The sequence below is a fragment of the Sycon ciliatum genome, chromosome 4 (assembly GCF_964019385.1).
Source record: "Sycon ciliatum chromosome 4, ocSycCili1.1, whole genome shotgun sequence".
Classification (NCBI taxonomy): domain Eukaryota; kingdom Metazoa; phylum Porifera; class Calcarea; order Leucosolenida; family Sycettidae; genus Sycon; species Sycon ciliatum.
The window spans coordinates 7,339,526-7,367,323 of record NC_088646.1 but is presented as its reverse complement, the minus strand read 5'-3'; the positions used below and the strand labels follow the sequence as shown (position 1 = coordinate 7,367,323).

The 27,798-nt window shown below is 46.2% G+C and overlaps 2 protein-coding genes across 2 annotated transcripts; one reads left to right on the top strand and one right to left on the bottom strand.

The window, feature by feature from the left end:
* On the top strand, window positions 1-9,440 carry LOC135814196 (reticulon-1-A-like). Its single transcript, XM_065327280.1, has 9 exons — window positions 1-338; window positions 471-545; window positions 2,459-2,666; window positions 4,631-4,670; window positions 4,991-5,089; window positions 6,350-6,419; window positions 6,953-6,999; window positions 7,366-7,424; window positions 8,860-9,440. Exons 1-9 carry the CDS (start codon window positions 173-175, stop codon window positions 8,924-8,926), a joined length of 831 nt encoding a protein of 276 aa, XP_065183352.1. The 5' UTR covers window positions 1-172; the 3' UTR covers window positions 8,927-9,440.
* LOC135814195 (tRNA (guanine(6)-N2)-methyltransferase THUMP3-like) lies at window positions 9,162-27,786 on the bottom strand. The gene is made up of 10 exons (XM_065327279.1): window positions 27,407-27,786; window positions 20,084-20,164; window positions 17,154-17,861; window positions 16,463-16,560; window positions 15,131-15,200; window positions 14,618-14,733; window positions 13,035-13,122; window positions 12,724-12,737; window positions 12,132-12,255; window positions 9,162-10,453 (listed from the first exon to the last, which is right to left on the bottom strand). The coding sequence occupies exons 1-10, from the start codon at window positions 27,566-27,568 to the stop codon at window positions 10,343-10,345; spliced, it is 1,572 nt and encodes a 523-aa protein (XP_065183351.1). The 5' UTR covers window positions 27,569-27,786; the 3' UTR covers window positions 9,162-10,342.
* Between the last annotated feature and the right edge of the window lie 12 nt (window positions 27,787-27,798).

Sequence of the window (27,798 nt, the reverse complement as noted above, 5' to 3'; positions counted from 1 at the left end):
AGTCTGAAACATTGATTTTTTGGTTCGTTTCTCAACGAACATCTTTTGAGTAGTCGAGTCAGCTTTCCCTAATCTTGCAAGTGGGAAGAAAGAAATTCTGTGTACAGCCTAGCCTACAGGGGTGCCTTGTCCTTTTCTTTCCCTTCCGTCCCACTTCTTCTAAGTATCCATTATGGCAGACTCTGAAGTTGACCAAATGTCCGAGGTCTCGAGCCCCAGTGAAGTCACCATGGACTCGACCGAAGTATTAGTTACCGCATCGCCAGTAGAAACACCAGCAACTGACCCATCTTCGGAGGCTGAAAAGGCTGGAGAGGAGGCCAAGTCCGCCAGTCTGGGTAAGGGCATTTTGTCCAGGTGTTGTGTTGAAAATGTTTAGTTTCTGTCCTAGTCCCACCTGTTTTTCGATGGTCATACTTACGTTGAGAGCTTTGTTTTTGTTCACTTTCTTGTTTCTGTTTGTTGTGTAGAAGCTAGTGCTGCCGCTCCCGCTTCGTCTTCAGGTGGCTTCTGTTGCAGTTTTGTTGCCAATATGAATCCCAGAGGTATGGATATTACTAGTGGTACCTATCTTCGGAGATTATCCGATCATTTCAAAGTGTTCAAATTTAAAATATAATTTATTATAATATTTTTATGTACTGGTATTTGGCTGGAGGGCAGAACATATACCGGGATGGTCGGGCTGTATGAAGCACTCAATCCACTCCACGATTAGAAATTATGAAAGAGATACTGAAGGAAAAAAGAAAAAATCAGGTGGGGTTCAAGCACCGCCTTGTTCTAACTGGGATCCATCTCAGAAATGGTGTATAATTATACACACCTGCCCTTACACGTAAGCTGCGAATACTGTTCTGACATACCAGGCAATTATCAGTCTACCTCTTTAGAATCCCTTGAGTCTCATTGCAATGACAATATGCCAGCGCCCAGCACAGAATACTGGGAACAAAAAGGTGGGCACAGTGGTAAGTGGCACTACGAAGAGAATTCACTGCTGCTTTTGATAGGACGAATGTAATTTATTTTATACAGTTAGTTCATGACAGAATTCAGCAAGTAGTAATATTTGCTCCAGTGCAATCTGACTCGTTTCGTATGTAACTGGTTCTGGTTGCAACAAGACCGGTATATGGTAGGGCTCAAACGGTCACGGTTTTACCCCTAACGGTTAACTGCTAAGCTAACGGTCGGTTTAAAGGGGAAGTTAAGGCAAAAATTAAAATTTCACCAGTTGTAGTCTTCGGGGTACTGAGTCGAATGGTCGTGGTCCGAGGAAGCTGAGACGCTCCCTTCCTACTTGAATCCCAATCGAACTCGTGCACTTCCACCGAAACTGGGTGACTGCGCCCTACTAGATGGGGATTTGTATGCAAAATGTCACTAAAAGCGCCATTTCGTTCTTATAAAAGCACGGATGACTGCGATTGGCCCATATGTTATACTCTTTTGGACGCTGAGTCGACTGGTTTTGGTCCGAAAAGGCTGCGATGCAGCGTTCCTCCTTTATTCCCAATCGAACATGGTTGAACAAGCGGTCACGTGCTCCTGCGTACGCCAGTCACCTGGTCACCGTGCCTGCAGGGTACAACTTACTAGCCTGTTTGACCTTTTTTGGGTGCAGTCCTGTCACTCGAGTTGAACCTTGGTGTGAAAGTTGTCGCCTGCTGGCGTGGTGACCAGGTGATTTGGGCACCCAGGAGCACGTGACTGCTTGTTCAACCCTGTTCGATTGGGAATAAAGGAGGAACGCTGCATCGCAGCCTTTTCGGACCAAAACTAGTCGACTCAGCGTCCAAAAGACTACAACATATGGGCCAATCGCGGTCATCCGTGCTTTTATAAGAACGAAATGGCGCTTTTAGTGACATTTTGCATACAAATCCCCATCTAGTAGGGCGCAGTCACCCAGTTTCGGTGGAAGTGCGCGAGTTCGATTGGGATTCAAGTAGGAAGGGAGCGTCTCAGCTTTCTCGGACCAAGACCATTCGACTCAGCACCCCGAAGACTACAACTGGTGAAATTTTAATTTTTGCCTTAACTTCCCCTTTAACGGTTATAACCTATAAGCCACGGCAATCCTGCGGACTCTTTTTTAACCGTATATTTGACTATACTCGTACTCATTCAAAAAATGTACCCTATTCAGTACAACGCACACATGTACGTTCTCTTGCATGCTCATTCATACAGTCATACTCTCACACCAAGAGACCAGATATGATCGAGTTGACAGCCCAGAAATAATAATTGCGTACGCATGCGACAGCCTGCGAAAGTGCATACTTTGCAACGACCTGATACTTGAAAAATTGACTGAAAAGTTACTGCGTAACCGTTAATTCTTCGTAACCGGTCTGCAACCGGTTAATCGGACTAACCGTTTGAGCCCTAGTATATGGTATGGTACGTAATTCTGTACCTTTGCTGTGCGTGTGCATGTGCTCCGTTGCAGCGCGTGACCTCATCTATTGGAAGGACCCCGTCCAGTCTGGAATTTTCCTGGGAGTCTCCACAGTTGCCTTGCTCGCTATGCGTTGCAATGGCTTGGTCAATACCGTGTCTTTCGTCGGACTCATTGTCCTATCCTTGTCATTTGCCATAACTGCTGTCTCGGCTCTTGCCAAGAAGTTCCTCGGCAAGGACTTGCCAAACCCACTGGCGTAAGTGGTTTCATGGAGGAGGGTGCAGCTTAGCTGACTTGTTGTCGTTCTAGTACATGTATTGTTGTTGCGTACCTCTATGCTCGGCTGGTACTTAGAAGGCGCGTAGTCTGCATGGGGCACGTGCGCCCCCCCCCCCCCCCCCTAAATTTTCAACCTAGGTTCAGCATGCGCATAATGACCATGAATGACATGCACCAGCCATCCTACACATATGCGGCCGTGCCCCCCCCCCCCAACAGGGGGACCAGCTACGCACCTGCAAGCTAGCATGCTTCCCCTCTGAGCTTTATTATAGTGAAATATTGAAGTTGAATGGGAGTGAATTACAGTAAAACCTGTAACTAACGACCACCGTGACTAGCGACCGGCCTGGTACTACCGACCACTTTGTCAGGCACGGACGGTCTCACATTCAAAATGCACTGTGACTAGCGACTACCTGCTGAACGCGACCAGCGACCGCCTTTTCTTGTCCCAATGTCGAATTTTGACCCGTGACTAGCGACCGCGATGTAGCAAATCAAACATTGCTTGAAGCTCCTTCTCGAAATTTTGATGATTTTCCAAGGTCGTTTCGATACTACAGCTGGACAAATGAGCGCAGTCTCATTTTTACTGTGGAATCAGGGTGGATTGCACTACACCTGTCATAATTTCAAGTGCTGTCAAGAACAAACATGATAGGAAACGTCTTGGAGAGCGCATCCAAAGCGCTCTTTGATCGATGTTACTACTCGAAGGAGAAACTAAGACTGAGCGGCTCTCTGTCGAAGTGCAATCACACAGATCAGTCACCAGACTCACCACTACACCAGGTCACACTGACAGTCTGTGCTGGCTAGCTAGCATGCTACGGTATTATGTACTCACCTGTACCATGTGTACGGAACACAGGCCAGGATACGATGGCGGATAATAGTCTACAGTGAAAGGTGCGAAAACTCGCAACATCGCCGCATCACGTACTGGTACACACTACTCACTAGTACAGTTTACGCTACACTACATCCAAGTCGGAGCGACTGAGTTTCCACCAGGGAGTCTATACGACTCACTGGTTTCCACTGTAGATCAACACACTAGGGAGGTTCTGCTATACGTGAAACGTAGAGAAATCACGTAGAGCGCAGGTGCCTGGGTTAGAGTCTACGGCTTCGCGTGTTTTGGCTCCAGATTTCTACGCGGAGATGGGGTTCTCTACGTTGTGGCACACGCAGAGAAAATGCGTACGGATTTGCTGGGTATCGATCAACTGCATGCAGAAAACTGCCAAATATGGAAGGGGAAATTCCCAGTACACATTCCACGTGACTTCTCTAGGTGAAACGTAGAGCAGAACAGCATTTCTTTACGTCACGGGAACGCGAAGAAAGTTCGCGTGATTCTTTGCGTCGCGTTCCCAAAACGTAGAGCAGAACCTCCCTACTGATACCAGTAGTTGCCAGTGTAGTCGCACACAGATGAGGATGGAGTCGATAGTGACTAGTGCACTGCCTGGCCAGGCCAGCGCTGCTCTGGAAACCCAGTGAGTCGACATACGTGTCAAAAGGTCGTATCGCTTCCGGTGTATAAAAAACTTCATTTTCTCTCTCTCCAAGTGTTGTATGATCTGAAAGAAGAATGTCAGTGCGCAAGTGGTGGGGGATTGTATTATCTGCATTTTGACATACATATCATATAATGGGATCCATATATGGTCGCGCGGTGCAAACCTCTAACTAAAGACCACCTGGCACTAACGACCACTTTTCCGGGCACCAAGGGGTGGTCGTTAGTTACAGGTTTTACTGTAGTAAGGCTGTGAAAAGTATTAAAGCTGTGCTGTCATTCCAACATACACACACGCACACACACAAACACACGACACGACACATACACTAAGCAGTGTAGTACGTTTGAATTCCAGAACGTTTAGTTTGGAAAATGATCTGATTTGGCCTTTCATGTTTGTGCTTTGATAGGCGAGTTCTCAGCCAACCCATCACGCTTTCTGACGACCAGGTATGTTCCAGAATTAAGTTGGGCTGTGCTATAATTATGTGTGACGTGTGTGAGCGCGTATTTGCGTAATGTGTCTTTTTTATGAGCTTATATGTGCTGTATGTATGAGTGCATATGTGCTATAAAGCTTACTCGTTACAGCATGCTGCTGGCCTGTCTCATGTCTGCTGTATTCACATGTGGTGTGCTATATTGTGGCCCCCTGTAGATGTGTTGCACTCCTGCAACACATCCTGCAATGTGTGTTGGTGAACGTGTGCAAGTAACATTTTGTTTATGTGGGTGTGCGTATGCGTATGCGCCTTTGTCCTGTCTGATAGGTGGAAGGATTCTCTCGCTGCCTTGCTGCCAAATTTGATAAGTCATGCCAAGAACTTCGCCGACTTTACTGCATTGTGGATATCTCGGACTCCTTCCAGGTAAGCAGCATGTTTGTTATTTGTGTGTATATGTGCGTGTGTGTATGATGGGGAGGGCAGTAAAGCAGTGTGAATGGTTTGCCATTGTTGACTGTGAGAAAAGGGAGGGTAATGTTGGGTTTAAAAAATGTTCATCAATCAACACTAGCAGGAAGCTAAAGTGTGACAAGAGACAAACTAGCTCTGAGGATTCGGCTGCAAGAACAGGAGAAATCAGTGTACCTTCTCTAAAACTAAAAGGCTGGCTGGTGTACACGCAGGAAGTGCAGATCAGAGAACGTAAGCGCTGCAAGTCGTAGTGTACAAGAGAATGGGTGTACGCGAAGAGGACGGGGTGCACATACATATACCCTGTATATGGCACTCTCTCGCATTAATTGATTCCTACTTCTCATACTCTAAAAGGCAGGTTAGTATGTGTACAGGATCAGGTAATGTGAGCTAGTGCCTTATATGTGGTATAGAGGTGATGCGAATGAGTTCATGGGGTGAGTACGCGGATTTTCTAATGGGTGCTAAGTATGGAGCGTGAGTCGCTAGTGCAAGTGCAGCGCTGTGCTGCGAGTCCCAGGCTTCGCCAAAGCATCTCAACTGATGATGTAGTCGCATAATCTCTATACTAGAGTGTGAGTGAACAGTTACAGTGCATGCACAAGCAGGTACATGTACAGTTGCACTCGCTGAAATCCGACACAGTGTCCAAAACTGGCGCCCTGGAACAGTTCTGATTTCTGCACATTTTCCGTGCATGTTTACAAAACCACTTCCGCTCCTTCGGTTTTCGTACAGGTGTTTTGCTTTTGTGTTTGACTTTTCAGCGAGACGTCGTGTCGACTTGTGCACCCTGAGCGGACAGCCTGATGAGACTGAAATCACTCATGAAGAAGATGAAGTCGCCGACTTGGTCAAAATGCATCTTAGAACAAATCTCAGGAGCAAGATTTTTCCAGAAAAAAGTCTGTAGAGCACGAGCATTTTGTCCCAGTGTGAGTGAGCAGAATCAAAGGGAATGCGCTCAACAAATAATCCAGCATTGGTGAAAGCAATGAAATCGCACCATGGTACGCCGCTGATGGCCATTCTTCAACTTGAGAATAATGCTCAATGGACAGAGAACGGAAGGTCGCATGAAACGAACATTCAAATGAGGAAAATGTTTGTTCCATCGGCGACCATCGTGTTTCTCAATCGAGTAGTTGTTGCAAGTGTACTATCTCATGTTTTGATGGGTTTTCTTGTGCTTTCTACTGTTGCGTGTAGTTCGGTATTGCTCTATGGCTGGTATACTGGATTACAAGCCGAATTGGATTCTTTGACCTGCTCCTCGTCGGTAAGTTTGGGCGGTTATCACTCTCGCTCACTCTTCAGTTTAGTTTTGAATTCCTCTAGCCCTCTTGATGTTTTCTGGGCATGGCCAAGACACTATAGGATGGGGGGATAGATGGTGTGTTCGTTCGAGACTTTCAATGCATGCACACGTCGTGTGGCCTTCACTACCGATTACAATAGTCATGTACATGTACAGTGGTTGCCATCAACATGTATGTGATTCCGTTACAGACATTTCCAAGTTATGGGCAGTGTCCGGTCCCAGGCTGCCCAGATAAGAGAGATATGAGTGTACTGTGACATTGTGTTGTCTCCCTGTCCGCTACGACTCCCTGATGTACAGGTAGCACTGCCACATCGCTGTGAGTGTGTGTGTATATATGTGTGTGCGCACACGCGCGTGTCTACATGTATGTGTGTGTTGATTTAAAACAAGTTACTGGGATCCTGGTTTGGTTGTTGTGGGATCATGTGGTGGCTTAGACAATTTAAATTTAAAGAAAAAACTATTGTCTCTTTTTTTCTTGTCTTCAGCTGTGATCCTCCTCTTCGCCGTGCCTAAGCTGTATGAAGTCTATCAGGTATTACAAAACACACAAGTTTGATCATGTTTTGTTGTGCTTTCGGCTTGCCAGCTGTTGACAATTAGGATCTGGATGTGCAGGGAAGCAGCACTTCTACATGGTCGTGCCCTGTTGCTGACCTACAGTAGCTTATCTACATACTTAGGAATGTGCTTCAGTAAGGCTGCTGGCTACAGATGCACTACACTTCAGTATGTACACACAGGAAAAGGCTTAGCAGAAGATGTGGATCATGAGAGTTCTGTGGTGAGGTTTTGTGGCTGTGCCTTTCGGCCCTGTTACTTGTTACTAGCACGCACATCAGTGAGGAAATTATATTACCGTCTCATTTGCTGTTCGTATTATTATTTGTTCCTCTCTCAGGTCCAGATCGACCAGGCTGTAGCCAAAGGTAAAGCTCAGACCGTACAGCTGTTGGAAAAGTAAGTGTAATTTTCTTACTTGTTTACCCAGCAGATATGCAAGTGATAGTCCTCATACTTCAAGAAGTAATCATGACCCTGATTTGAGAATGGTTGCTTTAGATCAAGTAAAATCATTTTCTCTGAAGTTTGCGAAGTGAAATCCTGGATTAGCTTGCTTACTAGGATTTATCTGCTTACGCTTTTCGAATGCTTGTGTGTTATTGCGCTGTATCACCTGTGCTGGGCAAGTCTCGAGTAGATGCAGCTGTCTCTCCGCTGTCCCTCTGCTGTCCCTTGGGCTTGAAAACGTTTGTGTAGCCAATTTGCACGAAGGCGCAATGCTGTCCCTTGGGCTTGAAAACGTTTGTGTAGCCAATTTGCACGAAGGCGCAATGCTGTCCCTTGGGCTTGAAAACGTTTGTGTAGCCAATTTGCACGAAGGCGCAATGACAAGAGAATGGCTACCGTCCTGCGGGTAACGGTCGCATTGCTCCGTAGCAGTGTGTGCAGTGCAGGAGGGCTTGTTGCACCATTTGCATTCTTGCCAACCATACCGGTTTTCCCGGTCTGTTTTCCCGGTATTATACCGGTAAACTACGGTCACTACCGGTATTGGCTCTGAACCATGAGTGTTCTTAAAAAAAGGTTGTTTTGTGGTGTGACAAGGGCACATGCGGCACTGCATTTCACAGAATCGCACATGTAGGGACGATCTGACAATAGGGAGGTTTAGTCCCACGTAATCCGTGGGTACTTTACGTGTGTGTACCACGTGATACTCAGTGACCCACGTACAGACGTTTTCTGATTCACGACATACCGTGTATGGAGGCTCACCCACGTTCCGCCAGAACGTGGGTGAAAATCAGATTGGAGCGCATTGTGCGAGCTGTGAGGGTGCTCAGCTGAAGAAGTTTCCGAAGCACGAAATCAAAATATTGGATGAGCTTCTTAGGCCCGGGTAGCTTCGTCTTTGACCAGGTTTGGGCCTTTCGCGTCATGCTTTTGTTTGTTCCGTGTGACTAAACACAACATTGCAATGTGGGTGCCCTTCATCCACTTTACGTGGATCACCCACGTACGCGTTTCCGTTACGTGGGAACTAAACCTCCCTAATAAAGAAACTCAGGTTTTGGTCCCCCAATGAGCAATGGGTTAGAAATGAATAAAAAGAAAGAAAAAAATTGCAAAAATAATCAAAAATTGCAACAACAAAAAAAGAGAAAAGGGCCGAAATTGGCGAAAACCAGGAAAAGAAAGGAAATAAGAGAAAATAAAGGGAAACTGGGTGTGTGGCTAAGGGATTTGCTGTGGCTGGGTGAGCAAATATGCATTTGATGCTGTGTTAGGCCACTCGGCCCGTGTCCAGACTGAAACAAGTGTCGTTCTTTCTTCACTGTAAATCCAAATTGTAACTACCTTTCTTTTTCTTCCTGTTCTGTTTCCTTGCTAGGGCTAAGGCTGTACCGTACGTGGACCAGGTTGCCAAAATCCTATCTCCCAAGGAGAAAACACAGTAACACCACAACGGGTTGAGGGACTGTTTGGAAATGTGGTTGCAACTTATCACCGTGCTTTCCATCCGTGTTGGCGCACTGTTTCGCTAGCGTGCTGCCGTGACGACGCATGAGCGTTTTTGTTTGTCGACTGTCACTTGGCCACTTGCACAGCGTGCACCTATGCATGCATGCTGTGGCTGCTTATGCTGCTACTTACAAGTAACATTTCGGCATTCTTCGGAGTTTTATGCTCGGCTCCCAACAGATTTTTTCTCTTCATCAAGTTGATTTTTGCAAGAATCATGCTTATACCCTTTTCCTCCTAACATGACCGTTTTACACTCATACGGCCATACTCGGTGTATACCATTTTATAATATACATTTACACTCACTTTACTTTTTGCATATATTCTCAGCATCTCAAAAAATGTTTATGGCAGCATGCAGCGCAGCAAAGCAGCAGCAGGAGGAGATACAGTGAAAGATTTATTATAGGATGGATGTACATGTGTGTCACTCTGTTCAATATGGAATTTGGGACCTCTTTGTTGCAACTCTTCTTCCAACGAAACAGAATTGACCGTTGTTCTACTCCTAGTACGGTATGGGGCAGTATAAGCACTTCAATTCGTACAATCGTGTGTAGCATTCGGATAACCCAGAATTTAGTGTGTGTAGCAAACGAGGGGGGCCAGGAGTTAAAATATAAAGGAATTTAGAACAAAATACCTGAAGGAGAAAGGCCAGGAAATAAAAGGAAAGAACGTGAAAATCGCGGCCATTGATTGTGGAGAACAGGAACACAACTCTTGAAATCGGAGTAACACATGCACACACACATAACACAACTGGCTGTCCCATGGAAAGGCAATGCCAAACCTAAAACATGATAAAAATAGGCGGACAAAGCGGATACTGCATGCAGATAATAATAATAAAAAACCCTGAGCAACTTTCATGGGGTCCAGATGTGGGGCCGGTAGCAGCATTTGTCCGTGATTGGCTGCGCAGCTTGACGGTGGATAGCAAAGTCTGTCAGTAATGTTGCCTTGGTTACGTTCTCCCGGCACACAGCTTGGTGCTGCCATGTTAGTTCGGTTACCATGGCCACACAACCAGCCTTCTGCCGCCATAATTATAAGTATGGAAACCTTGCCTCACAGCTTGGTGCCGCCATGTTAGTTCTGTTACCATGGCCACACAGCCAGCCTTCTGCCGCCATATAAGTATGGTAACCTTGCCCCACAGCTTGGTGCCGCCATGTGAGTGCTGTTACCATGGCCATGCAGTGCCGATGCGCAGTATTGGTGTAGTCGTATCCATTTACTTGCACGGGCCAGAATAATCTGGATGGATCAACACTTCGAACGTTTGATATCAGCTGTATGTCCACGTGGCTGGAATGCCAACATGACATGCTGTGGTCGACGTCGGCTCACTCCACTTCCTTGCTGTTGCGAGTCAGGTAATACGCGCATGCAGGTAAACCTCCGACATTGAGAGTGCGCGAGTATCTCGTCTTCCAAAACGGGGATGCGCTCACACTCTGCACCAAGCAGAAAGTACAAAATTGAACAAACGAGGCTCAGACACACATTAAACACATGACTCCAGCAAATCAAGTACGTTTGATTTCCTACATCGCGGTCGCTAGCTACGGGTCAAAATTCGCAATTGGGACAAGAAAAGGCGGTCGCTGGTCGCGTTCAGCAGGTAGCCGCTAGTCACAGTGCATTTTGAATGTGAGACCGTCTGTGCCTGGTGAAGTGGTCGGTAGTACCAGGCTGGTCGCTAGTTATAGGTTTTACTGTACTATTTAAAAGCACACACCAACATTATTATATTATGTTTAGGATACAAAGAAAGAGCTGAGAATATCCTGACCCTTGAGTTATAATATTATTAGCGCTGAAACGATTACGTTTTTTCCTTAGTGGCTTAGCTGATACCATAACGATCGGCTTATCGGCTAAACAATTATTATTGTAAGTACATCAGTACATGTACATTCTATGAATTTCAAAAAAAATACGAGTCCAACATCGCCAACGACGGAAAGCGGGCGCATAGATCCGATGATCCTGCAACAAGTTCGTCAGCTGTTCGGACTGACCAGACAAATACAGACAAGACAGAGGCAATGCACTGGTTGCAACCCAAGAGCTGATGGTGCCCTTCGCCTGTGACTTCGCTGACTCGGACGATGAAGTCAGAGAAGCCGGCCAGGGGTGCAGATCGGCGGATTTCTACGGATGAGCTGACTTGAGGCGCGCCAACAAGTAACTACAGTCCATTCAGAAAAAAATGAACTTCTAGCTTTTGGCCATAAATGGGTCAAACGTTGAGTTTTTTTAGAATTTTTTTCTGCAATCCCATATGGAATCCTCTTCCAATTATGTTTCTGAAGTTTTTTTGTCCAAAAAGCAAGCCATAGCAAGAATAGGATTTCGGCCAGGTTTTGCCCCAAAAGCACTGAATTGGGAAAAACCATCAAAATCCAGGCCGTTTGACCCCGCCTGCAACAGTGCATTCTGCGGTTCGAACCCCAGTTCAGGCACCCTTTTTGGACCCTTTTTCAAATTTCAAAGTTCGCAGCACTGCACTGTGTACGATGAAATCACGAAAAATCGCCAAATACGGGAGCTCGCCAGAGCCAGGACCCATTTTTTTATGAATGGACTGTAGTGGCTTTTTCCTGTCTATCTCAAAATAGGCCCAGATGCCAGGCCTAGCTCGTCGTCGAGGAAACTGGTTCGGGAACCGTCGACAGAACGCAAAACACGAAACTGAAGACCACTTTACTGTCTTTAGCTCAAGACTACTCGCACATGGAGGGAACTCCAGCCCCTGCAGCTACAGTGTAGACACATACTGAGCCTGCCAGTCCTGCATGCTGTATGTAAGAAAAGTAGTCAGCTGAAAAGACGTCGACGGTGATTGCGTCGATGTTTCTCAGATCGCGCTTGTACGTGTACGCGTACATCGATGTTGCAAGTGTACGAGTCATGTACATATTCGTGTCGTACTCGCAACACTTTCGCATGCACGCTTTGTGCGACCCCCATAAGGGGGGAAATCCCGTACCGAGCGTAAGTACCATTCTACTCGTTTAGCCGATAAAATCGAAATAACCGCTCGATCTATTTCTTATTGAGTAAGTAACGAGTAATCGATATAATCGTTTCAGCACTAAATATTATTACATGCGCACGGGAGAGACTCACACGCAGCAAAGTCCTCTTATCCAGAGACATGAGCACCGCACGGCCTGTTGTGCATCGGCACACCCGGGCCATCTCCAGCAGGAGTCGTGGGTAGAGGACTTTGTTGTTCGCAGCAGAGCCGATCCTACACAGACAAGCGTGTAAAAAAAAGAAGAAGTAAATTATCATGTCCGTTCCCAAAGGGAACTCACGACAGCTGCAAACACCCGGTAAACCCACAAGCATATAACATGCACACATCAGTTACAGCCATCATCATGATCACTGGCGTAATTGCTCGCATCATCAACTCAAACAGGATGATACTGATCATGTCATCACTGTTGTAAGCAATAGGTATCACACTGCACGAGCATGATACTAGTACGTTGTATAATTATTCAACTATATTGCCTCCTACGCACAAGCATTTGCGCAAGGACAAAGTCAGAGCAAATCAGGAATGTACAGAAGGCATTCACTCATACGGATAACAAGGTAAAGGCCTGGAATACAGAAAGGTATGGAGAAGTGGAAGAATTGTATATATGGGATGGGACGGCAGCAACGAAGTTCAAGTACAGGAGGAATAGATCAAGAGTGCTCCACATACCTTTTGCCAAACGGCTAATATCAAGACCAATGACCAGTAGGAACATGCACAGGAAAAGACACATGGTAACAGACAAACACACAACGATCAGGCCAAGCTAAGCAGCATGAATTTCCAGAAGGGCAACATACAGGAGATTTAGAGAAGGCAGAAACATTGGCTCAAAGAAATGTTCTCCTGATATCGCAATGAAATAGAAACCACATACAACACAGCAATTCCAAAGATACATTCTCCCAGGATGGCAGGCCTGCACTGAGTTATGAACTTATGATTCTGCCTGCAATCTACACCTCTGCCAAAAGTCTTACCAGATCAGAGACAAAAGCATCTACACTGCCGGTGCGGAGAGGAAGTTGGCCAACGTCCCAGAGATAGGTGTCGATTGGCAGTGCACCCCTGCGCCAGAAGAAACACACACGTGCACACATGTGCACACACATACACACAGTGTCTGCTCTAGGATTGGAGGACAGCCAGGTACACGTGTACCTGGCGCAACCATTTCAACCGGGTTGGAGCCGGGTACACATGTACCTGGCGCTGTCTCACCAGCCAAGTCACATGCTTTAACTGGTTGTTTGGTTTATTTTAATTCAGACAATAAACGGGAACTAGGCCCAATGATATAAAGGCGAATGGATAAGCCGCATTTAGAAAAAGAGAGGACAGGAATTAGAAAATTACTAAAGAAGAAGAAGTATCTGACACATACAAGCCATGTAGTTAGTCCTTTCAAAGTTCGAAAGTGTAAAGTACCAACCGGGTCACAGGTGACCCGGTACTATCTTTTTAACCGGGTGCAAGCGCCGCCCAACCGGGTGGATTACCCGGCTCACCCGGCGCTGGAGCAGACACTGACATACACACACACACACACACGTGCGACATCAGCACAACCATAGCAGGCACTGTACAGCACTCGTGACAAATAGTATCAGCAAACCAACCCCTGCATGTTCGATGTGACAGTTGCCAAATACACACAGCATCCCATGCTACATCTATGTACATCTCTATTGCCGTAATGCTCGCATAGATACCTTTAAACGTCGACTTCAAAGTAAGTTGAGAGAGAAAATCACCAAAGGAAAGGATGCACAGTCAAGCAAGTAATAGTTTTACAGTTATAATGTACGTCCGCACCTTTAAAGCCATGGACGTATATTCCAATAATAATAATAATAATACCACAGCACGCGTACAAAGGCCAAAGAACTATGTATGAGAATACACTGAAATTAAGCCAAGTCCGCTTCTGTCTCCAGTCAACAAAACTCATCCATAAACAATGTCTGGTCTCCATTTCGACTTGTCTGCAGCAAATGCTCGTGCTCCTTCGTGCCATGGGCTTCATAAACGAAAATTTAATGACATTAGAAGTATGTTTTGTAAAAATGAAGGAATAAGTACAATACTAACAAACTTACAGCCCAGCAGGAAGGGCGGACAAGTGAATTTAGATTGATATTTCGGTGTGGGCTTTGACGTTTATGGCATGGCGTAGTGGGTGAGTAATTTTGCATCTAAAATAGCTAGGAAAGGAGCCGTGTTTCCAATATAAGGCCATGGCTTTTATAGACGCTGACATACGGTAAGTTATAACTCTTGCGACAGAGCTCTTGACTATTGAATACATGTGAATATGACCACCACCACCTTGCACTCTTGGCCGACCAGCTCGTCTTGCACACACCACCGCTACCATAGCAAGGGCACTGGCGTTGATGATGTTGACCAGCATCCTGCCCTCCAGAGAGCTGTTCCACCAACTCAGAGCTAATCAGTGAGGGCTAGGCGTGTGGGTTGCAATGCTAAGAGAATGCAATGTGATGGTGATGCTCACAAGCAGAACACAAAATAACGCACGAGACATTTGAAGCAGCCAACTTACTTGTCTGCAAGCATCCGTTTCTCCGATAGAGCCGTAATATTGTTGGCCGAGTAACCACAGCCAACTTCGTGGTTGTCACCACCAAGGTAAACTCCTTTCGGGAATGCTACTGCACCCTGAAGTGGGAAGAAGAACGTTTCCATTAAAAATTTCAAATCACCCTCACTTCCTGTATCGACATAACCTGTTCAAATGCCATACACTGCTGAAATAAATGTAAAGAGCGCGAGGATCCGGTTTGTATCGGACCCATGCATTTCTATGTAGGACAACAGAAAAACAAGCTGACACATGCACAAGTATGGGAAAGGCAGGTCCATCTGGAAATCAGGCTTGTACTCAAAACAAACTTCAACACGAGACAGCATGGAGAACAGAGGATGAGTGTTGTCACTGCAGGACAAGTAAGCAGGTTGTCAAGCAGTGAAAATGAAATTGAATGAACCAGCACAGTTCCAAAACACACGCCACCAAAGTGTAAACATCAACACGAGAAATAATTCAAATACTAACCTCAATAGGAATGGATCCGCTGCCACACATGGGATCACACACTACTTCACCGGGCTGAATGTTTGCCAGTCTACAGAGAGAGAAAGAGAGAAAGAGAGAGAGAGAGAGAGAGAGAGAGAGAGTTAGAGAGAGAGAGAGAGAGAGAGAGAGAGAGAGAGAGAGAGAGAGAGAGAGAGAGAGAGAGAGAGAGAGAGAGAGAGAGAGAGAGAGAGAGAGAGAGAGAACAGATACAGTGCCATGCGAGTGCTTGCAAAAACACAGAAAAATAACGGAGAGAACTTCCAGGAAGAAGGGTAAACACACTGGCTGGGCACAAAGAGTGAGACACAGAAAGTCTTGTACACAGTTTCCTCTCCGGCATCATAACACAGACAACTCTATGCTTAGGATTGGAACTGATACGAGAACTCCAGGTTCTAACAGTTACCAACGAAAACTATGGTAGAAGAGTAGCGAGACACATCGCGCAGGAAAGGGAACGAAGATGGCAAGCACCCACTAATCAACACAGTACAGCGTGGACAATACTTTGACCCACACGGTTATAGCCAATAAGCAAGTGCCAAGGGCAGAGGTGTTAGAAAAGAAAGGAAAAACTTCCACGCGCTCACACCATCCACAGGTGGAATTGCACCCTCGCACATTCTAACGTGGAAAGGCGCGTGATAGTGTGTAAACTCGCACCAATGAGTTTGCTCTACACGTCGCACCCACCAGACCACTGTGAATACTTAGGTGACTAACATTATGAGCAAATGCAACACACTTCATTTTGTACAACTGCGTAGTACATTGAGAGCGCAGGCATGAGCAGGTCGTCGTCCTTCACAGAATTGGACAGATCTTAAGTTAGTACAGTCTACTCGAGATAAATCACGCGCTTTTAAGCCACACACTTGCGAAAAGTCGTGCACTTTGGGATTCCCGGCCGTATGTACTTTTGCATACACTATTATGTAAGTGACACATTTTTGTCTCCAAGATCGGGTACCGGGTGTGGGACTTATTGACAGTAGACTCTACTTGCACAATGCTTCACTGTCACACTTAGTCACTAGGCACATTACAAGTGAGTGCCAGCAGTCTACATGTCCAGTTGAGCTCTGTGAAATTCGACTTGAAATGCAAAGCTGGCGCCCTGGACCAGCTGTGTCATACATCATTTGACCCATTGTACAGTATCTGTACATGTGTACGTCCAGCCAAATTCGTGCCACGTCCAGGGCGTCAAGGGCCGTGCAAGTGGAGGGCGCCAAAAGTGCACCCCGGGCCGTAATTTCACCGAGCGCAATTGTAGATGCATGATCATTGATGGGACTGTGTGGGGCTTACCTCAAAAGCCCATTGCAAATGGTTGAGCGCAGCGTGGTTGGTCCAAAGAACGACATGTTACGATAGTGCAGACTCTCAGTAGTCAGGGCTATACAAACCTAGAAGCAACACCGAGAAAGAAACAGGGAAAAGGCCAAGGTCTAGCGGCAATTCCATCCTTGAGAATGACAGCAGGGAATGACGAGGATGCTGAATGGCTAAATGCCACCATGCCAGTCTGATAATGACTGACGTACATGAAAAACTTAGGTACCCAATCACCAGACAGCTAGTGTAGTGTAGTAGGTGTTTTAGACCTTGCTACCGTAGGTCTCATCAGAGGAGCTCGTAGTTACTGGCCGAACCAATCACACAGCTTTGCAGAAATGAGTTACTAGTAGGTACATAGACACACAGGTAGAAATCAGACAAATCGCACACATGCACACAGGCACACAGGCACACACACACACACACACACACACACACACACAGGCACAGATCACGCCCGTATGTGCTCGCTCGCTCAAAGACAAAGACAAAGACAAAGACAGACAGACAGACAGACAGTAGAGAGCTGAACCGCACAACAGAAGCAATACTTGATCCTGATGAATGTTAACGTTTTGAGCATATTGGTCTACTTCAGACAGACTGGAACACATGCACATGCACGCACAGCAAACAGTAGGCACACACGCGGAACACTTACCTCGATGTTTCTCTCCATGATATTGACAACAACATCAATGTCCGAATCGACCATCTTCACCGTCCAGTGGTGCCGGTCGTTGCAACTGCCGCCAAATGCCCGGGCAATGTCCATGGAGGAGAATGTGTGCTTCATGCCTATGCGATTGCAAGTGGCACGGAATGTAGGAGCCAGGGGAGCAACGTCCTCCTGACTGGCGACACTACCATTGCTAGCAGCCACGGTGTCCTCGGCCGCAGTGCTGCCATTGCTAGCAGCCATGGTGTCCTCGGCCGCAGTGCTGCCATTGCTAGCAGCCATGGTGTCCTCGGCCGCAGTGCTGCCATTGGCTTCAGTACTACTGGCAGCGTCAGCCAGTGACAATGAGGAAATATCAGGTTCACCGGCCACTTGTGTCGTCCCCTCGCCTCCATTCTTAGACGTGTCTTCCGACTGTGTGGGTGACGCTGTGGTATCCGTGTTGGCTGCTTCATCACTGCTAGCTGTTGAAGAGTTTGACACGGGCGCGTCGGAAGACGCAGCCGCCGAGCTGGACTTTGGCCGTGCAAAGAGAGCAGCAGTGGGCAATGGGAGCACGTCTGGCCTGTCTGGGAATGGATCAGCAACGTAGACGTTGTGTTTGTAGCCAGTGAAAGACTTCCATACGGCTATTGAGTCCTTGAATTCTAGCTGCCATGCCAGCTTGTGAAATGTTTTCAAGCAAACCTCCTTCAAGCACACCAAAAGAAAAACAACAGAAGCCACCATACACTTGAAGAAGGGTAAACTCAATGTACACAGCCACTGGATACGAGTGATCAGCAATCATGTCCTTCCACCGTAAAGTACCGCGAGAGCGCCACCTTGATTTTTACAGCCAGGGAAAGGAAAATTGTATGGCAGAGTGCAAGGAAGTTTGTACGGTGTGAGAACCTCAGTGTACTAAGGTCACACTTAGCAGGTTTTTGTGTGGATCTCGTGTCCGCTCCAAGGTAAATTGAGTACGGATTGACTGCACACTGTGCAATGTGTATACAAGGTTCGTGCTGTGTGACTTTCAGACAAGACACCACCTCCACAATACGACCACGAAAGGACGAGATGGTGGAGCGCTCTCAAGGTACTTTAAGGTACTTGTATAAGCACATGTACAGACTGGTTGCGTGAAGCACCATGCCATCGGCTTTAGGCCATATGCTGGAGACCTGCTGGAGACCTGCTGCTGGTGCTATCAGTGTTCATACTTCAGTATCTTTATTCTCATGTTGTCACTGTTTGAAGAAGGGCTGAGGCTTCCTGCAGCTTCATCTGTGAAAAGAATTCGGGTGGACACACCCATTCCCATAGCGCTGCATATCACATCCGAACCAGTTCCGTTATTTTTACGTTTCGGCACTTGGCCATCGTCAGGTAATAACAATTCATTGTTATTACATGACAATAACGGAACTGGTTCGGATGTGATATGCAGCGCTATGGGAATGGGTTGTCACTGTTGTTGTTGTTTGAATTCTTTAGTTGCTGTTGTTGTTGTTGTTGTTGCTGTTTGAAATCTTATATTCTCACGATGGCCTGTGGCCAATAAGAGAATGTTGTTGTTGTTGTTGTTGTTGTTGTTGTTGTTGTTGTTGTAACCTTTGTCATCCCCAGCATGGGAATTATAGAGCTGTCAACGATCTGTACATCCTTAAAATCGATTCAAAATTTTCGTCATAGGTCAGCATAGCAATGAATATAACCAGGAAAGGCATCATTACGCCACAACGCAATATGGAATGAATAAAAAAAGAAAGCACAAAGATTTTAAATAGAGGATTCAAACTTTGCTTTTCTCACAATGCTCACTAATGAAATCTGACTGCTAGAGTCATGTTTGCGCCCTGCATCAATTAGGCTGCACAGCGCCCGGCGTGGCATTGACTCATTTGGTCGGATTTCATTGAACAGCAGTGTACATGCATCATGAGATGTATTACCACAGCAAACAAGGCAGTAGAACTATTGTGGATCATATAAGCAGATGCCAGTATTAGCACAAGTAGTAGGAAAAAACGTGCCAACACCGACAACAGACTTTTATAATTGTACTTCAAAGTATTCATTACCACATCTGAACTACTTTCTCCATGGTACCTATTTACCCCGGCCATTCTAAATTTCTAATCGTTTTAGGCCAAGTAAAAAAAATTGACTGTATATCGTCCGCGCCCGCCCCAAATTTTCACCCTCCCGGCCGAATTTTTTTTAGTACTGGTAAATTACTGTATGTAGGTCAAGTTCATAGACTGAACCAAAACTTAGTTGCTATGGGCTTGAAAAGTGAAATTGATTATCAGCTGCCTGATTTTTTCGTTTTTTTCTATGTAACGTTGGTTGTTGCACTTTTCATTATTAATTATTCATGGCTGACGATTCATCTGCATCACGTCATGGATTTATCTTACTCTGCGCCAAAATGGCTTAAAATAAGAAAAGCGAAGAAAAAGGCATGTCTGGGGTTGCGAACACCTATCCTACAGCCATACGTACATGTATATACATGCATACCGGTAATAAAAAATAAAATTAAAAACCTCTCGTCCGCCCCGATTTCTCGGGAAATTCTGACGATAAACAATCAATTTATTTTACATGCCCTTAAAATTAGATTATTTGTCCAAAGGATAGACTCGGAAGGGGCCATCCGTAAATATAGATATTTATTTAGAAACGAAAACTAGTCGTTTAGGGGGGGGGGGGGTTGAGCGCCTGTTCGTTTCTCGAAAAATATCGATGTACATTTTGCATGTGTGAGCATGTCCAGAAAAAAAGACCAAAAATATCGATACTATGTACCATTTGTATGTGTTCGTTTCTCAGGGAGGGGGCTTGAAGAGAAACGACTAGTTTTCGTTTCTAAATAAATATCGATATTTACGGAAGGCCTCTAAGGCAGCATACTGATCACAAACCTTGTCGGCGTCATCTTCTAAGAAATTCTCAAAACTGCCTACAATAACGAAGGCATTGTCAATGGAACGCAGCTCCTTGATCTGACCAGAAATAGAAGCATAGAAAACACAAAACGGCAATCCAAAAAAGTCAGGTGAACTCCAATTCTTGCGAGTGCTCTTTTCTCTACCGCTCAGTCTTGGATGCTGCAAGTATACACAACCTCCTGCGTGCAAACATGTAAAGTTTGTAAACAGTCAACTCGACTTACAGCAAGTTCGCATGTGGCCAGTTTCGCGATGCAGTGAACATTTCGCCCGCGCCTGAGCTCGTCATGTACCAAACAATTGACCCTATATCGAACAGTTCCTTTACATAACAAACTGAATCTCACTGTGTATCAGTGCAGACACGCACATGCAGTCATACGCATGCAGACACGCACATGCAGGCATGCATATGGTTTGATACGCTGTTGTACATGTATGAGGTACCGTAGAATCCCGCGGATAAGCCCACCCGCGTATCAGCCCATGCTCGTGCATAAGCCCTGGCCAAGTACTTAAGTTCGAACATCACTAAGCTTCGTTGTACAAGCCCATGGGCCTAGGTCGTGTAGGTTTTTTGTACATTTCAACACAATCATCGGTTGTTTTTGTTTGCACAGTGATTTTCAGCACTGTGCGCTATACCGGTACTTTTTATTTCTCACTTCCTTGGTACTTTTCAATAGCACAATTTTGGTGTCGGCGTATAAGCCTGTGTCCACGTATAAGCCCATGTTCTTGTATAAGCCCATGTTCTTGTGTCGTGACCCGAGGTTGACGACGCGCAGCCATCCTAGCCAGCCTGGCAGACGAGGGGCCAGCACCAGCTGACAAGCGTGCACAGTACGGTAACTCACTGCATCTTTTCTATTCACTACATCTCTTCCACTCACTAGCTACATCTCTTCTACTCACTACATCATTAGACATTACTACTACGTAGCCTTTATACAGTAGAGTCGCGCACCCAAGAACGTTGTTTCCGAGGGATCAGCCTGGGACGTTCTTATTTTCTCAGCAATCTGGCTGCGTTCTTAAAACACGTTCTTAGAAACAATCCGCATTGAATCATACATGTATGTGTGGCATTCCAGGATTGTAACTTATGCATAATAGTCCTCTATCCTTGTTGTCTTTCCCAAGTTGTAGTTTTACCTAAGTTTACAGTTTCATACAAATCGCCTCTCACAGGTTCAAACCCCAGACTCGGCAACTCATTCCTTTTTCCTTTCACTGTAGACTCTGATGATGTCATGGCACCCATCTTGGATTCTTTATGCCATGTGCAGGCTTTCTGTTCTTTTTGTGGTTCTTTTGTTTTCACTTCACTCGAGTGTGGTTTTGGTTTGAGAATCATGGTCCCAGAAACTATAATGACAGTGCTGTTCTAGTTGTGGTTAGGAAACTGTCTGACTTGTACATTGGGAGAATGTTACACATGGTGGCAGCGGTGGGATTCAAACCCACGCCTCCGGATTGACAAGAGTTGCTAGACAATGATGTGATTTCTCCGTCTAAGAGCCCCTGGGCTGCACCTATCGTGGTAGTTCGCAAGCCAGACTCCTCAATCCGACTGTGTATTGACTACAGAAACTTGAACTCAATCACCAAGAAAGACGCTTTCCCCATGCCTAGAGTTGATGACGCCATTGATGCCATGAGTGGTGCGTCGTACTTCTCCACGTTAGACCTTGCATCTGGCTACTGGCAAGTTGAGTTGGATGAAGCCGCCAAAGCCAAATCTGCATTTGTTACCCCATTTGGCTTATACGAGTGGAACCGAATGCCGTTTGGACTGTGCAACGCTCCTGGAACATTTCAACGCCTGATGAACCTAGTGCTAGGGGACCTTGTGCCATCAATTTGCCTCGTATATCTGGATGACATTATTGTGTTCTCTTCATCTTTGTCGGAACAAATGGAACGACTACAACTCATCTTCAACCGACTCTGAATGGCAGGTCTCAAGGTTAAACCCAAGAAGTGCCAACTACTCTGCTCATCGGTGACCTATCTGGGTTATACCTTCTCTGCTGATGGTGTTCTACCTGATACCAATAAGTATGCGGTCGTCAAGGATTGGTCGGTGCCCTCATCTGCTAGAGAGGTACGTAGTTTCCTTGGCTTTGCCTCCTATTACCGCAGATTTGTACCTAACTTTTCAACTGTAGCTGGTCCTTTACACCACTTGTCACATAAAGATACTCCCTTCATATGGACCGATGACTGCAAGCAGGCCTTTGCTCAATTGAAGTCACACTTGATATCACCACCAGTACTAGCATATCCTGACGCACAGAAGGCATTTATTCTTGACACTGATGCATCGGGTACGGGTATTGGTGCGGTACTATCCCAAGTGAATGATGATGGTCATGAAGTTGTCATTGCTTATGCAAGCAAATCCCTATCACGGTCTCAGAAGAACTATTCGGTCACTAAGCGTGAACTGCTAGCTGTCGTAGAGTTTGCTGATGCATTTAGCCATTATTTGCTTGGAGCTGAATTCACATTGCGTACTGACCACAAGTCTCTTCTTTGGTTGAGTTCCTTCAAGGAGCCCGCTGGCCTGCTTGCCCGATGGATTGAGCGACTGTCTCGATTCTCCTATGTTGTCCGTCACCGGCCTGGCTCCAAACACGCCAACGCTGATGCTCTGTCACGGCTTCCAGAAAATGACCAAAGGCAAGTAAATGCTGATGTCCCCTGTCCTGTGTACCCAGTAGAAGCTGATCCCTGCACACAGCCCAGTGACCTACCATCTAGTCCTAGTGATCCTAATTGGTGTGAAGCATTTACAGCTGCTGAATTAAGAACTGTTCAACTTGAAGATCCAGACCTCAGTACCCTGATTGGTTGGCAAAGAAGCCCTTCTAGACCGATCTGTACATAGTGACTCTGCAATGCGAGGTGTATCAGTAGGTGTGCTGAGACTGTGGAGCAATTGGAAACGCCTAAAGTTATGTGATGGTGTTTTGTACCGGGTGTATCAACCCGAGGATAGCGAAACTCCCATTTTGCAACTAGTCGTTCCATCAGCTCTTCAGACAACAGCAATGCAGAGTGCCCATTCTGATGTCTCCGGTGGCCATCTAGGAATAGAACGTACTCTACAGAAGCTTCGAGCACGGTTCTATTGGCCATTTATGACTGCATCTGTTACGGATTTCTGCAAGAGTTGCTCTGTATGTGAAAGTCGCAAGTCGCCAACACCTAACCCGAAAGCACCATTGGTGCAAGATCAGCCTTCATTTCCATTTGAACGTGTGGCGATTGACATCATGGGCCCGTTACCAGAGTCATCCCGTGGTAATCGTTACATTGTTGTCATTATGGACTATTTCACGAAATGGCCTGAGGCGTTTGCTATTCCTGACACGCGTACCGAGACACTCGCCACTGTATTAGTTGATGGTGTGTTCTGTCGATACGGCATGCCGTATCAACTTCACTCTGATAGAGGACCTCAGTTTGAATCGCATTTGTTCAAGCAGATATGTCAACTATTGGATATACGGAAATCGCGCACTACCGCGTATAGACCACAGAGTGATGGTCTGGTGGAGCGCATGAATCGAACCATTGAGAACATGTTATCAGCTCATGTGAATGATCACCACACCAACTGGGATGAACATTGACAACGATGTCTTCTAGCCTATCGCTCCAGTGTTCACTCCTCCACAAGGGAGACACCCGCTAGATTGATGTTTGGTCGTGAGTTACACCTACCTATTGATCTCATGTTCAACAGTCCTACACAGCAGGCCTTCACCGCCACCGACTATGTACAGCGATTGAAGTGTCACCTACAGCAAGCTTTTGATCATGCTCGTGCTTCTGGGGCAGTTGCTCAGAAACGCCAGAAAGCTCTGTATGATAAGTTCGCGAATAAGCCTCGTCTCAGTATTGGTGATCGCGTTAGCCTACATAACCCAGCAGTAAAGACCGGCCTGACGCGAAAGTTTCATCTACCCTGGAAAGGCCCCTTCACCATTGTATCTCAGATCGATGATGTTGTATTTGCCATTGCCGATTCCACGGGCAAAGTCCAGACTGTACACTGTGACCGATTGAAGCTTTACACTGCTACTCCGAATGCTGTGGCTCCATCTGATTTAGTTGTTCCGCCCACGGCTGTACCTACTCAGCCTCAGTATCACGCAGAAGTACACTATGATGTCCAGCTACCTGTTGTACCACAACTGCTACCAGCAGCAGCACACGGGTATGGATTGCGACACAGAGGTAACCTGCAGCTCCCTCAGAGGTATAGGTGAGCTCATGCTATTGACCCATGACACGCCATTTCCTTTGAACTTATGATGTTCATCACTATTAATATCACCACAGTAAATGTAATCTAGCACAGACACAATTTGCTTCTGTTTTGAAGTGGTCGTGCAGTCGATGTAGTCCGAAATAAATAAGTATTGCATTCTGAGAGCATTGACTTCCTTATTTATAATCAACCCTACTATTCTCCACATGCACTTATTCTAATCCGACATAGATCGTCATGTTTTTTTGTAGTAGTAAAGTTGTCGCGAGGACGCGACGTTTGCAAAGCCGAGGGATGTGTGGCATTCCAGGATTGTAACTTATGCATAATAGTCCTCTATCCTTGTTGTCTTTCCCAAGTTGTAGTTTTACCTAAGTTTACGGTTTCATACAAATCGCCTCTCACAGGTTCAAACCCCAGACTCGGCAACTCATTCCTTTTTCCTTTCACTGTAGACTCTGATGATGTCATGGCACCCATCTTGGATTCTTTATGCCATGTGCAGGCTTTCTGTTCTTTTTGTGGTTCTTTTGTTTTCACTTCACTCGAGTGTGGTTTTGGTTTGAGAATCATGGTCCCAGAAACTATAATGACAGTGCTGTTCTAGCTGTGGTTAGGAAACTGTCTGACTTGTACATTGGGAGAATGTTACATATGTATCTCACAAGCTCCCAGAAAACCAACACTGCCGTTCTTAGCTTTAGGCTGTGGCGTTCTTAGTATTTCAGGCTGGACGTTCTTGGGCTCCACGTTCTTCAGCGCGCGACTCTACTGTACGCACTTACTACGTAATTATACACAACTGCTACGATACTGCATAATCTCGCGCCTTGTTCTCTAACTGTCATAGTCTACTAGTATCTTCTTCCATTCTTGCATGTTGTATTCCGCCGTTATGAGACGTTCAATCATTATGAATCTAGCTTTGTCCGTTACTTGTCCCGCCGTCTAATATGACTAGTAAGTACAGTATGTGTGCTCTGATTGGCTGTTGTTAGTTATTGTTATGAATATAAGTCCCTGTCTTTTATACGTTCGTCCTCTCGCTCCGGTACTGCTTCTATCTTGATCTCCTCTTTCTTACTCTACCTCTGACCTATCTACAAGGTATGCCCTTGGAAATGGAACTCTTGGTGGGCTGTTGAGTGATGGCGTGTATATATTGTGCACTTGGGATTCTGGGTCTTGCTCACACTTTGTGGCGGTCCTATTTGGTGTTGTTCGCAACGCAGGCTTTTGACTGACCCTTGGGGTCGGGTCATGACATTTGGTGCTGTGACCAGGATCCGTCACTCAATGTGAACTAATCCTCGGTTCTTTTTCTGGTGTGGCGTTTTTGTCTTATCCAGAATGGCACAGGAAATGATAGAGGAGCTCAACTCCCTTACGCGAGAAGCAGGCCAGGGGCGGGAGACTCCGACTATGCAGAGTTGAACGGGCAATAGCTCTATTCGAAGGCGTAGGTCGACCTGACCAAGGGCGACACTTGAGGAAGTTGAAGGAAGACCTGGACTTTCTGTCCCTGACATCCTTTCGGATATTGGGCCGGCATGCCGGCCACCGCACTGATGAATCCGAAGAGCCACCGAGAAAGAAAACTCGTAAAAACTCACGTAAGCCCAAGAAAGACAAGGCGTCTAGTAAGAAGGACACGAGTACTGACACGGAAATACCAACGGACTTGCCGACTACCCCGACAAGTCCGCGTCACAGTGATATGCGGCCTCTTTGTTGAATCACATAATTATTATGTCAATTCAATAAAAGTGTTTTTATCTGAACCTGGTTGCGCTCTGATCGCGTGTATGGTGAGGAATGGAGGCTAGGACCAAAACTGTGGGGAAGTCTCATTTTCTTGAGATTGTTTGGTCAGAACCTGGCGGCATGTATACGCCTTTTTTGATACGTGAAGCAAGGAACCTGGGCATATATCTAGAACCGACAAGTAGTGTACTCGCAAGAGGGCTGGTTCGGGATATAAATATTCGGCAGTGACATTGACATACAGGGTTGGGTCTCTGGAGTCACGCTTGTTCAGCGGTAAGAACGGGTATAGGTGTGTAACACATTTTTACACGGTGCCATCACCGGTGGTATATCGGGAGCTGCAGTTTGAACTACTTCTTCATGGTCATGCAGTCATTAGAATGAAAGTGGTCGTTATTCACTTTCTTTCTAGAAATGAGGGGAGATGCTGTCCTTTAGTCAGGCAAGGCTAAGATACAGCATATTCAGGAGAGGACACACAGGCTGACGGGAACGCCAGCAGGTGTAATGTGTGAGAAGTGTTACAACACACGCGGGTAACACACTACCGGCTTAGGACGGTGTATCGGGAGGCACGGAAGGGAGGACCAGATGACAAGTCCTAGAGACGGCAGGCTCAGGGACACTCAGCGGAAACGCCGAGTGACCCAAGTATCCAAAGAAAACTGGGAGGAATTGAACTAATCAGTGCTCCTGGTCGAACTAGGACACACAAGACTAAGGCAATGGGCCGGGAGGTCCGTAAAGGATCACTCGGCAGCTTTAGGGTCAGGTCACTCTGGTCGAGTCTGAGCCCGGCTGAGGGGGACGTCGTGTACGAGTGTACCAGACTAGGAGAGAAGGCACTCTGGTCAAGCCTGAGATGAGAGGGGCGTCGTGTACGAGTGTACTAGACACATTGGAGAGAAGGCACTCTGGTCGAGTCTGAGCCCGGCTGAGGGGGATGTCGTGTACGAGTGCACTAGACATCCAAGGATGAAAGGATTGAACGGATTCAGGCGCGCCACGGTGCATTTTTGAATCCGTTCAATCCTTTCATAAGTCCACCGAAATGTCCTTGTGAAATAGATAAGCCCGGGGGCTTATCCGCGGGATTCTACGGTATTGCTTATATAGTTTGGGTGCATTCCTGTTCAACATAAAGAAAACAATTTGGCTACAAAGAACTCCTGTATATTGTTGTTTGTTATAATATCAGGAATAGGGAAGTAAACATTGCAGTGCAGGCAAAGAACTAGTTACTTCACCTTGTTTACGTCGTCGGCTGGAAGGCGAATTTCTATCTTCCCACGTCTGAGATGAGTGGCCGACTGCACAAAGGGCAACAGCTTGCATTCTTCCACAGCCAGTGTTTCCAAGCCACTGGGTACAGTCGCAAGCACTCGAGCAATGGGAGAAATGCGGGACATGGCTACGACAAGTCTACAGTCTACAACCAGCGCAGAAATCAAAATTGAACAATTTTGCAACCCAGTATCGTTGAGCTACACCTGCACAGAGATTTATTACACTCCACACAATACTTGCAGTGTAAACCAACCACTGAACCAGACACCATGCCACTGAAGCTCCAGAACTGGAAAACCACTCCACTTTCCAGTCCTTCACCAGCAAATAAAACACGAAAATAGGAAAATGT